Source organism: Hippocampus zosterae, chromosome 13, assembly GCF_025434085.1.
Source record: "Hippocampus zosterae strain Florida chromosome 13, ASM2543408v3, whole genome shotgun sequence".
Taxonomy (NCBI): domain Eukaryota; kingdom Metazoa; phylum Chordata; class Actinopteri; order Syngnathiformes; family Syngnathidae; genus Hippocampus; species Hippocampus zosterae.
Genome location: NC_067463.1, coordinates 13316354 through 13330235, shown reverse-complemented (window position 1 = coordinate 13330235; position 13882 = coordinate 13316354). Strand labels below are relative to the sequence as shown.

The 13882-nt window shown below is 41.8% G+C and overlaps 2 protein-coding genes across 2 annotated transcripts; both read right to left on the bottom strand.

The window, feature by feature from the left end:
- Positions 1 to 423: 423 nt before the first annotated feature.
- LOC127612734 (von Willebrand factor A domain-containing protein 7-like) lies at positions 424 to 8838 on the bottom strand. Its single transcript, XM_052083506.1, has 18 exons — positions 8602 to 8838; positions 8208 to 8427; positions 7913 to 8120; positions 7465 to 7550; positions 7280 to 7373; positions 6072 to 6200; positions 5671 to 5857; positions 5397 to 5566; positions 5191 to 5303; positions 4432 to 4548; positions 3741 to 3917; positions 3528 to 3663; positions 3261 to 3413; positions 3088 to 3180; positions 2865 to 2974; positions 2412 to 2576; positions 1788 to 2111; positions 424 to 1151 (listed from the first exon to the last, which is right to left on the bottom strand). Exons 2-18 carry the CDS (start codon positions 8406 to 8408, stop codon positions 714 to 716), a joined length of 2901 nt encoding a protein of 966 aa, XP_051939466.1. The 5' UTR covers positions 8409 to 8427; positions 8602 to 8838; the 3' UTR covers positions 424 to 713.
- Positions 8839 to 11585: 2747 nt separating this feature from the next.
- On the bottom strand, positions 11586 to 13291 carry LOC127612798 (ecto-ADP-ribosyltransferase 5-like). Its single transcript, XM_052083593.1, is given in 3 exon segments — positions 11586 to 12372; positions 12453 to 12566; positions 13146 to 13291. Coding segments are annotated over 3 exon segments (789 nt in total). The 5' UTR covers positions 13151 to 13291; the 3' UTR covers positions 11586 to 11702.
- Positions 13292 to 13882: the final 591 nt, after the last annotated feature.

Below are 13882 nucleotides of genomic sequence, written 5' to 3'. Positions count from 1 at the left end.
TACCGACAATTCAGAGAATCCAGAGGCCGAAAACCAACATTGCCTGTTACTCCATTCACCCTATAGCAGCATGATCCTCAGTTTTGCCATAGACATCACCTCTGTTGGATTGATCAATGACAACAAGGCATGAGCCGAATGGGAGGAAGCTCAGAAGACAGTGTGACAAAAAATAAAAATGTTTGACTTGACTACAGCTATATTTCTGCATTCAGTAAATAGACGGTTTTCTTCACCGCACCTGTGGATACAATTTGATGAACCTATGATTTTCTCAGTGCAACTATTTCATAATCCAAACGAAATCAGCATTCAAAACGGAGTTTATGATTTATTTATATTTTTAATTCTCAGTTTCACATCACTGCAAACTACTACCACATTATTAAACACGTTGTTTAATTCTTACAAAAATGAGCATTATTTCCCCATATTGTTTTTTTTTCTTCAACCAAAGGTGGTTAAGTGAGAGTGCACTGCTGTAATCCCATAAAGAAATTCAATAACATTCATAAAAATATATTATGCTATACAATTCATTCTGCTATTGTGTACAATAAACATGTTTTGAGTAGATAAATCTCATAAAACTAAATTATGATTACCGTTCACATCTAAACACCAATAGAATAATATCGATCGATTTTGTTACAGCTTGTCAATCAAAGTATCTGAATAATGTACTACAATCAATATACTTCCATGCATCTCTTTCATTTCCAAAGTGTGAGTGCTACAACAGTGGTCCAGACCCAAAGTGTTGTGCTCAGACTATCCCCTCCGGTGGACGTGGTGTTGTTAGGAGTCACATGAGCTGCAGTCACAGGCGCAACTGTGGTGGACTGTCTCACCTGGCCCACGCAAATGCCAACATTTCCCACATTGTCCACAACAGTCAGCTCCACTCTGTCTGCACAGCAGGAGGACCGGTATGAGGCCACAGTAATGTTCTCGCCCCCTGGCCCCACAACTGTGGTTGTGTTGAGGGTGCCGGACCCTTTACGTATGGTGACTCTTTCTATACCCGTCCCATTTATACCGTCTGTCAAGTTGGCCACAAATATCCACTGGGAGGAGTCACAGAGCGATGAAGTTGAACAGTTGGTAGATGTACTGACCTCTTGGCACACTGGTCTGTTAACGTCGGTCACCTGAAGGCAGACAGTCAAGAAATTATAATTGCTAATTGCACAGCATATATGCAATACCGAATTTTCCACACTAAAAGGCGCACTGGATTATGAGGCGCACCATCAGTGAATGGCCTATTTTGTAATTTTTTTCATATATTGGACGCACCACTTTATAAGACGCAATCTACAATGCATCCACTCCACTAGATGGAGCTACGCTCAAGGAAATGCCAACAGGACACGACACTACACTAAACCCCCATTAATATAGCGATGATCAAATGTCAGAAAAACATATTTAATAAAGCAGCGACACAGTTCATTTAATCAACAGCAAGTTATAACATTGACTCGTTAACGTTGAACTCTCTTGCCGCTGCTCAATTTCCATGTTCAACTGCGAAAATGTACGCCTTAAGTTTGAACTCCGCCTTGGAAGCATGTCTCTAGCAAGGAGACATTTTGGGGTTGACGTATTACTGTAAAGACCACACAAAGGGCGCAACGGATTTTAAGGCGCGCTGTGAGCTTTTAAGAAAATGGAAGGCTTTTCGGTGCGCCTTTTAGTGCTGAAAATACGGTATTCATGAAAACCCCATTAGCCATATTAATGTCAATCAGGATCCTAGACCCGTTTGAGAACGTTTCCCTTACCTCAGAAGCAACTGAAAATCTAAGGACGATATAGTTGGTACCAGCCGTAGCTGCATCTTCCGCCTCAATCGTAAGCGTTACGTCGGTTCCCGATACCGCGCTGTCAGGAGCGGTTAGGGTCACGGTGCCGTTGGCTTTCCCGTCACTGTCTGTTTCTATGGTGACAGAACCGGGTGATGTGGAGTCAAAGCTGCGGTCGTTGGTAGCCCGCACTATGAATGTCCCAGTGGCGGTCTTGTTAACGACTCCGCTGGTTGTTGTGGAGACCGTAAAAGGGATGGAGACAGTGGAACCTGGTTCGATGTTGGTGCTGTTGGCTTGAGCCTAAAAAAAGGGACACAGCCATTTAAAGTGTGTTCACAGTTTTGTATTGGTGACAGCAAATTAAGTCAGCTGCACTTTATCAGATGGTTGGGCCTTTAGTACGAAGAGGTAGGCTCGGTTCACTTATTCTGCTACAGTTTAGATCAGTTCACCTTCATGACCACTGAATCAACCATAAACATTTTGAAATTCAGAGAGAGAAAACAAACTAGTTTGTTTAAAACAGAAAACTGATGCAGTTATTAAAATCATTAGTAGCCTTGACAACAGCGATGAATGCCCGAGAGTGATTGAGCTCACAGTCACTGAGATGCTTGAAGTCTTAATCTGAGTGGAGCCCTGCCTCTGGAAACTGCTTGGAGTTGATCTTGATGATGAGCTGCTCTCTTCTCCTTTCAACCGAACCACAAACTCACCCGCTGGGATCTCATTAAACGTCACCAGAAAGTTAGAACCTCCTAATGACTGTAGAGAAAAGAACAAAACCAATGCCGTAAAAGCATAGCAAATAGCCACCTGAACTCATTAGTGAAATCTGTATCAAACAAATGGGGACTCTTATTTTGGCAACACTGTTGCCCAGCGGTCTCCTGTCAGCAAATATTCAGATACTGATTTCACTTTCCAGCCATTCAGTGAAAGTTTTTGAGGAATATCATGTATTTAGTGTGATGTGAAATGATTAGCTGTGGCATATTCACATTGTGATCAAAGGATTGAGTTATTTGTGTTTAAGAATGTTATCCAACATGCCTGCAAGGCCCCGGTGATCTCCGTTGCCCCTGAGCTGTCATACAATGTGACCTCTGGAATCTTAACACTGTCACACCCTGCCACTGTGACCAAGAGGGTGGCATTACCGCCTGAACATTTAACACAAGAAAGACATTGTTTACACATCTTGGGGCATGAACAAAAGTCCAGAGACATTGATAATTGATAAGTTTGAGGGGAAAGAGTGCGATGGATGTATCACCCGAAAGAGGACGTCCCTCCTTTAGAAAGAAGTCTGCATGGACTCCTTCATGTGCTTCCAAAAGATTATAGATGAAGTTCAGTGAACTTTGACCTAGCATCAACATTCACAATGGTCAAAACATTTATAAAAGACAATTGAGCTTCCCTTCTTAATAATAATTTACGACTGACCTGCGACCTTTAACGAGTAGGGGTCATTGGAGTCTACGCTGATTTCCCAAAGCCCTGTTTCATTGTCATTGTTGAGCGTCAGTCGTCGTAGGTTACCTGCCAAGCTCAAAGACGCAAGAGGGCCACTGGACTCACTGGAGGTCTGAGATACACCTTGTAAAGTGAAGTAAAAAGATGTTTGATATTAATAAACAGTCAGTGCCTTTCGTTTTTAAAGGGGCCGGTATGGAGTAAAAAGAAAAAAATGGACTAGAAAAACTATAATACCCGCAGAGCTTGTCAGATTAAAGGAGAGAGAGGGCGTTCCTGTGATGTAGATTGTAATGTTTCGCAGCGAACGATCAATAGTAAATGTAAAATTATCAGGCTTTCCAGGGTTCATCATGATTTGAAAGACCGTTACCTGAAAAAGACAGTGTTCAGAATTTTCAAACAATATTGTACTTTTCCTTACTTGTTTTCCTCCTGTTTTTCACTTACCACTGCACTCTGTAAGGAATCCTCGATAACACTTGTAGCTTGAACAAGGTCTGACTTGCTGACCTCAATAGCCTGACCGCCAGAGGCCCGGGCAAGGTCACGGTACAGTTGAGCGTCAGCTTGATTCAGTGCTCTCTTGCGTCGACTGGTCAAGACATCTGTCAACATGAAAGTGACCTGAAAATTCAAGAGAGCAACAAAATACCCATCAAGAATGTCATATTTACAGACATTTAAAAAATTCTGTCCTCCAAATACACACAGACTGGTGGTTTGTGTAATAAACGGAGCATTGTATAAGGTTCTAAACTTTTAGTATCCAAGCTCAATTGAGATGAAACACTTTTTTCCCCTTTGGTTTGTTGCACATTTAAATGCAACAACTACTTCTGATCATATTGGAAAGGCACAAATAAACATGGCATCAGGCAGTACCTTGTTCGAAGAAACCCAGTTATTCCTTTTAGTGGCAATAATTGTTTTGGTCACTAAGTTGTCATTGGCTCCAATGTAACTCAAACCTTGCCGTGTTTTGATATTTGAGGATGTAAGCCCTGCGATTGGCTGGAAACTACTTCATGGTGTACGTCGCAGACTGCCCTAAGCCAGCTGGCGGAACTCCAGCACAGCCGCGCCCCTCGTAAGGATAAGCGGCATAGATAATGGATGGATGGATGGGTAGGTGTCTCACCTCCGACTTGGTGCTCTCTATAAGGGCGGTGATGGTGCTTTTCAAGTCAGCATCTTTTGCTGGAGCATCAGTGAAAACAAATATCTCGGATGAGGGTGGAGCAGCAGTCAGGGCAAGCTATCAGCCAAAAACAGACTGGTCAAGATGTATCCGTTGACATGGAAGAAAAGTAATTTATCTTCCACAGTTTGATTTTGAATAGCCGTCTCTGTTGCACTTAAGACACATGAATTTCTATGTGATATAACACCATTCTGTTCTCTTGAATTCCCCAAAACATACAGCAATGTCTAGTGGTGTAATTCATTCATTCATTCATTCATTCATCTTCCTAACCGCTTGATCCTCACTAGGGTCGCGGGGGGTGCTGGAGCCTATCCCAGCTGTCTCCGGGCAGTAGGCGGGGGACACCCTGAATCAGTTGCCAGCCAATCGCAGGGCACACAGAGACGAACAACCATTCGCACTCACACTCACACCTAGGGACAATTTAGAGTGTTCAATCAGCCTGCCACGCATATTTTTGGAATGTGGGAGGAAACCGGAGCACCCGGAGAAAACCCACGCAGGCCCGTGGAGAACATGCAAACTCCACACAGGGAGGTCGGAGCTGGAATCGAACCCGGTACCTCTGCACTGTGAAGCCCACGTGCTAACCACTGGACTACCGGGCCGCCCTGGTGTAATTCAGATGCAGTGAATTAGTGTCTAAATTAGAAATGGTATTTTTTGAGAAAGGGTTCACTGTGCTGCAAACACCTGAAGTCCAGATAAGCACAGCTCTGGGACATCTCCGCCTCCGCTGGCCGTCAGCTCATTGATGCTTTCTTTGAATTTGTCTGCATTAGTCGTTATTAGCAGAGGTCCAAATCCTGCAAGAAGTAACAGTTCATTTTTCACTACAACCTGACCCCATAGAAAAGTTGGAAGCATGATAACACTTTTCATGATTGCTTTCTGACTACCTGGATCATTGAAAGGAACCAAAATGTAGGCTGAAGGCTCCTGTTGGGTTCCCCGCTTCCTGTCAATTATGTTAAAGGAAACTCTTTTTGCTTCAGCTATGTCATCACTCATGCTGCCAGTTGTGTCGATGACAAAACACAGTACAGAGGACTGGGAGAGGCCCATCAATCTGCAAGGATTTAAGAGACAATATTTATTCACTGCATGTCTTCATCACCAGTTAGACTTTGGAACCAAGAATGCAAAGTAAAAAAAAGTGTGCTTGTCGTGTACCGAAGAAAGTTCTTGTCTCCTATAGCTAATCTGATGTCCTCCAGAAGCTCCACAGTGGCATTTACGGCCAAATCAGCTGCTTCATGGTGTAGTGAACCATGGCTGGACCCATTTTGGTCTTTATTGATGCCCCCAACTGGGTCACGTTTACTCGTTTGGTCAAAAGAACCACCATGGCTGCATTTACCTTGAAGCACAAAGAAAAACATTGGATTGTGTAGCACTCACTTGGATGATTGTTGATGACAATAGCACTACACGAATGATTTGACCGTGGTCTGATATATTTTTTGAGTTTTCTTCAAGGTTGAGCAAAGCTAGCTATCCAAGTAGTTAGTCAAAATGCCCTTTTAAATCAGCAAATCATTCATACAGCAACAAATAAGTTCTCACAAAGTTACCATCTGGTTTTTCCGAGGATATGAGGTTGAAGTAGCCAGAAGTAAGAAGCCCTTGCTGCAGTATGTCAGGCAAAATGTTATTGTCGCAGCTCTCTCCTGTACAGTTTCTACAGGTTGAAATATTTGGTCCTACAAGAAAATGGAGTAAGAAAAAAAAAACACATCATAAATACAGTAACCAGAGTTTAAAAGACAAAGTTCGACACAAGTTTGGGAGGAACAATGTGTCTAAATGCAGTGCTGTAGATTAGGCTGGAGATCTTGGGATGGGTCTGATAGATTTAATAGAATTGAAAGAACTCAAACCATGCCCTGCGATTGGCTGGCAACCGATTCAGGGTGTCCCCCGCCTACTGCCCGGAGACAGCTGGGATAGGCTCCAGCACCCCCCGCGACCCTAGTGAGGATCAAGCGGTTAGGAAGATGAATGAATGAATGAACTCAAACCAAAAATATTCCCAACTGTGAAAAACACAGCAAAAGCAGGATACGTAGAATGCAATATATGTAGACTACTGATTGAAAATGGACAAGCCAACAATTTTGTTATTAACATTTTTGTTAATACTGCTTGGTGGTTTTCCTAGCCCACTAGGGAGTTGTGGATTTTAAGCAAATTGGGACTTTCAGCAGAGGTTGGGTTAATTATTTTGATGTAGCAGATTTCTTGAAGATTGGATTTGGGCGGGCTGAAGACCTGAAGCTTTTAGACCTGAATACTTTTATGAAACATCCCTAGAACATTTTGTTGGCGGTGGGATGGCTCATTGGAAACAGGAATTGGGAAGCAAGTTCCTTTGATGCCATAGGTCAATTCCCAGACACCTCAATTTCCGTTTTTCAGGTGACTTCAGTATATGCTCTTCGCAATGTTTGAGGCCAAAATGCAGATATGCAAATATTTGTCAATGGGCTAAAGATCCTCAACATGATTAAGTCAATTCACTCAATGTACTTGAAAATCTCCATTCATGAGCCCTCTGTGACACACCTTTAAGTATGTACTGAGTTTTGGATCCCCCAAGTGCGCTTCAAGAGCCTCAGGACCGGTTTAAAAACAAACCATCCTAGGGTAGTCATACCTTACGTCACAATGATGTATGGATGATTAGGTGACAGACACCGTTTGTGGTAATTCACTGAAGCATATACTCGGAGCACTAGTTGCTATGGAAAGCATCTTGCAAATGTAAACAACAGAATCCCACCTGCCACATTCTCAATGATTTGGTCAGGTTTGATCAGGGCATTGTAAGGAGACGTGTTCCCCAACTCCACCCAGTTACTGTGGCTGTAGAAGTCCTGTTAATAGACAGCATCGTAACTCATACACTCCATATGTGTTTCATGGATTACATCACACCTCCTAAACTACACTAGTCCTGAAACTCACTTGCAGAGTGTGACATACACGTCCAAGAGTCCAGCGCCCTGTAATGAAGTTCTCCAGTTTTACACTGGCCTTAACAGCAGACACACCTGCACACACGGTACAACAGTGAGACAATGCGCAAATGAACTCAGTCGATGACAATTTGTCTAGCCTAGTCGCTCCTTCTTTCTGTCGTCATTTTTTAAAGGTGTACCTTCCAGTACCAATAACGCTATAAATTGAATAGTATTCTAGTATATAAGCATAAAAGGCATCACCAAGAACAGACATGAAGCAGACATATAGTAAAGCAATTACCAGTATTTCAAAAACAACATTAAATGTGTTATGAGACATGGTTGTGTATACTCTGTTTTAACATATATTTGTATTGCATGTAGAATGCATACCCAATAGAAAGGAAATCAGCGCAGGTGGATCATCAACTCAAGCAGATGGTTTTGTGTACCTTTTGTTATTAGGTCTCTCCCTTTCTGGAACGTCTCACCATCAAAATGATGCTCGTCACTCAGCATAGACGCTAAATCCACATTGGCATTGCTGAAGTACATATTGGCAATGGAAATATGGAACAAGACACTGGACAGAAGCGAGATGGAATTGTCTGTAAACGAACATGCCTCTTGTACTTGGTCAACTGTTAGACTGTTATCAACCTAAAGACAAGAACAAAGTTGAAAGCTCTTTGTGGAGTTTTGACAAAGAGATTGTATAGAACTAGACAAGTGTGCCCCGATTCTTACAGTCAGAATGAAGTCCTTTCCCTCTGCTACAGCAATGTCTCGACAGACCTCGGCAGTCTTTCGGAGTATTGCCATTTGGGTAATGTCGCGGTGAGAAGTGGAATTTCCATCAGATACAAAGAGTGGTTGGAAGCTTTGAGTTAGGTCTGTGAGGGCAAGGACCACGGACACCAGCAGCGAGACTGACCAATTGTTGCTCATTATGATGACACGGAGAAACCTAAATCACAATGGAAATGTTCTGTCAAACCAACACCCATCCTTTCAGTGTGTTGTAAAACCATCAGTTGCTAGAACAATGTGATGGTGTCGCCAATAATCAGAAAATTTGGGAATATTGACATTACCGAAGGAACCAAGAGAAAAAAAAGAGCAATAAAATGATCAGCCTCACCTTAATATGTTCTTGTTGACAAAAATGTTCAGGAGTTTGGACGGCTTCCGTCGCCCAATGGGTGCATTCCAGTTTGAAGGATCAACACAAGTAGATTGTGTAATGTGGGTCTTGTGTTATCTGCCAGTCGCTGGACTATGTGTGTGTGTTTGAATAGGTGCACTGGTGTGTTTGAGTGTGTGCTTGTCGTTGACTTACAGGCTGCTTGAATGATTTGAAATGTAAACAACTTGCCCACACCCTCATGTGTCTTGTTTTAACATATATATTTTTGTAAGTGTCCCAAGTACATCCGTTTAGCTTTTGATTTTTTAAATAAAGTCCTATCTATCGTAAGTCTGGAATACACATCACCGTCAAACCTAGAATGATTTTTTTATTTATTTATTTTTTTTACCTGTGACAAACCCTGCACATCAGGATAGAAAATCTGGCATGCATAGTTTTGGTCATATTTTGTGTGTGTCAGTCCTCTGCAGCACAATTCTCACGTGATTACGAACACAAAGATGAGCAGACGATTCCAGGTATGCACCATCGGTTGTTGAGTGTTTCTGAAGAGGACCTGAGATGTGAGCGTTGTAAAATGGCGATGACAGCAAGAACCCCACGACCCCTTGCTTTAGTAAATACTTCCTGCCGTCTGGGAAACACACGTTTATACAATGCTACTTCATTGCTCTTCAATCGTGGCTACATTGTGTTTGATTGGCTATGTTGTGTTCATGTCAGTGTCAAATGAATGCACTCTAAATTGTCCTCAGGTGTGAGTGTGAGCATCGATGATTGTTCGGCTCCGTGTGCCCTGCGATTGGCTGGCAACAGGTTCAGGGTGTGACCTACTGCCCAAAGACGGCTGGGGTAGGCTCCAGGACCCCCGCGACCCTTATGAGGATAAGCGGATCGGAAAATGGATGGTTGGATGGATGGAAATCTTCAAAAATAATCGGATCCTACAGACGTAGACAAGGGTAAAAATTGAACAAAAAGATTTATTGTACAAAAAGCACACGCCCAACAAAGTACAACAAATGTTGCTGGTAGCAAAGGAAACAGCATACAACGAGACAAACAAAAAGCGCTTGCAAGAGGGAAGGAAAAATAATGCAAAGTCACGAAAGACAAGAAAATCCAATCACATGAGAATGAGGCGGACAAGATTAACAATATACAAAATACTATTATACAAGAAACATCAATACATACACAAGAAAGCTTTGAAACATGGTGATGAAACATCTTGAAGAATCAAATACTGGGCACGAGAGTCGTGAGCAAGGCTGAATAATCCTACATCTGACTGCCGCTGTTCACTTCCTTATAAAGACTGATTATAACGCGACACACGTGCGGCACTGGAGGGAACACAAAACAAACAGAAAGATGACTAATTATTCCATTTCCAGAATGTATGTACTTAGCACAAGAATGAGACTCCCTGTTGCCACGAATAAATGCATGTATGGTGGATCTGTCATCAGCGCTTTAACAGAATGGGTATCAAAATAGTTTGATTTTACCTACACTTATTGTTGAAATTATAAAACATTCATCTGATGTAGGCATAGCTAGCACAGCGCTACCACTTCAACACACTTTGTGGAGAGGTTGGGTTCACCGGGTGTGGAATGCATTGCATTTGTTTAGGTTGCATAATCAGTGATGGCATTCTTTTTAAATTGAACAAGGCAATATTAACTATTGGTAAACAAAAAGTTGCGGCTGGTGGTGGTCAAAAAGAACAAGCCTTGGACTGCCTTGTGAACCCAGCCACCTGTATTTGTTGGTGCCAGATAGCAACATGAAAAGGGATGTCCTTTTAAATCTCAGAAATGCTCTGCAATGGAGGATCAACGCAGCATTCAGAGAACTGTTGCGACAATGCAGAAAGTTACCATATTTGAATGGTCCGTAGGATCTAATAGAATGCGTCAGATGATGTTTAGCATTGCATTGGGTTCTCTTTAGTGGCTAAGTCACAGCCACATGCTATTTGGACCCGTGTTAATAACTTGACCACTTTTGAAATTTTGCGGCAGAACCCCGCCGACTGCTCGCACAGTTCAGTTGCTCCCGCCCAAACTGACTGATGTCTGTTGTAATAGAGAAGCGAGAAGCCAAGCGAAGCCGGTCCACAGCCGAGCCAGGCCGTTCTGGAAGCTGGAATAGTAAAGCACCTCTAGAGTGTTTGACAAAGGCCAATTAAGTTGCCAAGAGAACCCGTTCCACTTGTTTTTTCAACACCAAACTATATTAGATGTAGAACACTTCCTTTAAGAAGAGCCCTGCGATTGACACACATTGGCAAAATAACATACTGATACGTTTGCATCTTCTCCATCTTCTGATGTAAGCATTAGTGAAACACTGGCATTTCCAAAAAGTGCCACTTTCAGACCAGAATTAGCTTTTTTTTTCTTCAAAAGAGTGCCATCTTCATCCATTTTTATTCAGAAGTGATCTCTCATCAAAAGGACACAACCAAAATATTAGCAGTCCCATAAATAACTTGACTTATGGAGGCTCATGAAGAAGAACCTCTGCAAATTGATTTTGATTGTGTGTTCTTTAATGTTGTTAGACTGTGAGTCACATCGGCTATAGCATAAGATAAGATATCCTTTATTCATCCCACACTGGGGAAATTTACAGCCTCCAGCAGCAAGAATGTATGTAGAAAGAAGAAAGGAGAAAGAGAAAAAAAAAAGCATGCCTACGAGCCGTAAAAGGATGACAGTCGAAAATGGACTGCGACCTTATCATGGGCTATTGTATTCATCTGTTTGAAGTACACGATCATAGTGTATACCGGTATGCTAAAAAAACAAAAACAAAAAAAAACCAACAACAAAAATGTACACATAGAGTAGATAAAGATGTATGGATAGCGATACAGTGCAGTACAAGTGCATCAAAAATACAGATTATTAAAGTATTGAAACTGAAATTATTGGAGAACCCCCATAATTAAAGGTGATGCAGAACAAAATTGTTTTGGGAAATGAAATTTATTTTAGATCATGGTGTTTTTATGACGTCAAGCATGATAGCGGGTTACTGGTTGGACATAAGAAACTCACAAAAGTGACAATGACAATGCATCACAATCCTTCCGCCGATGATGCACATATCGGATGTAACAGCTTCCTATTTACGTCATATATGCAGTTGAGGTTGCAGTCCTCTGTGACATCAATGTGAACACAAAACACTTTGAAGACTTCATATGGAGGAATAAGCACCTGATGATTTGTTTCCAACGCTGAGTGATGGGTTATGTCGGCACCAAAACAAGTATTCACTTTAAAACCGGTGCAGCTCCTTTCAAGACTCCTTTAGTCAGAAGCTCAAGTAAAGGAACAAAACCAGACTTGCTTGTTTGAAACGTCAACCTGTCGATGCATTTGTGTTCGGAAGATGGTTTTGAGACATGTTGGCTGACTGTGTTTTAAAACCTGAATGGGTTCACAAAAAAAGCTTTGAACCATATGAATGGTCTCATCTTTGCGTGTTTGTTGTCCACTTACATACACAGTGTGTACTTTATTGTTGGAATGCTTCAGCATAGACTTTGTATACATGTATATGGCCACAGCATGTCGTTTCTCAACATATGCGTGCGCTGGCCTCCGAGCTTTTTCTTCCGCATTGCTCCAAGCCTGACTGAAGTTTGTATGGGATGCCATTGTCTCGAAAACGACCACATCAGTCAATACAATGGGTTTTGTATTGCAGCCGCGTTCCCCGGAGTCGCAGGCCTGTGTCGAATTCAAAAGGAGAAATGGCGTGCTAAGCATTTATCCACTAGATGGCAATGCAGTCTTCTCTCTGAGGAATTTTATTAAATTACCTTTCCAGAAACACACTGGCAATGGGGCAGAAGATATATAATGACTGACACCAGCAGGCAGGTAATGAGAAGAGATACAGTAATGACGAATGATAAGTTCCTCTGCCAAGTACATCTGGAAAGGAAAAAAAAAGGATGGTTATTCCACCTAATAGCTTCCACTCTACTTTGACCCTATTGTCAATTACCTCGTAGGTATCACCACTCGGCTTGCACAGATGACATGCTTGTAAAGAAGAAAATGTATTGAGAAGAGATTCTCATAAGAATGAAATAGGAAATGGTGCCAACATCAAATAAAAAGCAAATGTTAAACACCGTGACGCACAAACCGAGCTGTTTTCAAGGATGTAATTTGCAGGCTATGTAGTTATGTGCAAACGTGCAAAATCCCACAACACATAAAACATTCGTCAGCCACGCCCCCCACCTCCAAACAAGGAAACTTCTATGAAACTATTATTTGATTAAACAATTGTTTTGCTTACAAATGAAACTACTGTACTTACACTGACCACAATGAATTGTTTTGAGAACACCCTCAGGCTTAGCATTTGTAAGCATTTCGTTGATTCTGTATTTGCGTCATTTGGCGTCTTTAACAATTCAATAGATTGAACGATCGTATGTGGCACAAATCAAATCGAGAAATCGCTTGGTTAGTAACTCAAAAACAATTCATTGTAGATCTTACTCCATAACAACAAGCACTGTGGTGCTGGTGTTTTTTTTCTTAGTTCTGAGATGCAACCTGTTTTTTGGTCTTGTATGTTTTCATTCACCATCCTGCTCAAATGAGATGCCAAACCGGATCCGCTAGTATTGCCACACCCTGCACTCCAGTGCTGAAGTCAGTGTCTCTTTTTCCTGAATCTGGTCACACTACCCAGTTACAATGAATCATAATTAACCGTGATAAGGAATTGTGCAGCATGCCTTTAAAAACATCACATCTACTGTTACTGGTTCTGGGACTGAATATTGCTAGAATGCAAAGTACAGATAGTTAGAAATGTGTCAGGTGTGATGGAAGGTGCATGCCTGATGTATAACATATCGCGTGAGATGAAACAACTCAGAAAAAAGGCGGTAAGACGAGCAAGAAGGATTCCAAAATCACTTGTGTTCAAGACTCATCTGGTCTGTAAAATTATGTACCAAATCTAAAAGCCAGAGGGACAAGCGTAAAATTTTCCATACAAAGTTTTCACTGTCAGTAATGAACAGTACTCACAAATGATCAGTGGTATAGTGCTGCCTAGAAACTACAAAACACAAAAATGTCCTGGGGAGAGCTGAATCCGAAAAAAAACTGAAAATACAAACATTCATATAAATTGTGTAAGCGGGTTATTTCATCATGTAAACAACACGTTTATGATTGTGGTTCGAGTGGTGTAGAACTGCATAGGGTAATACAAAATACGGCGC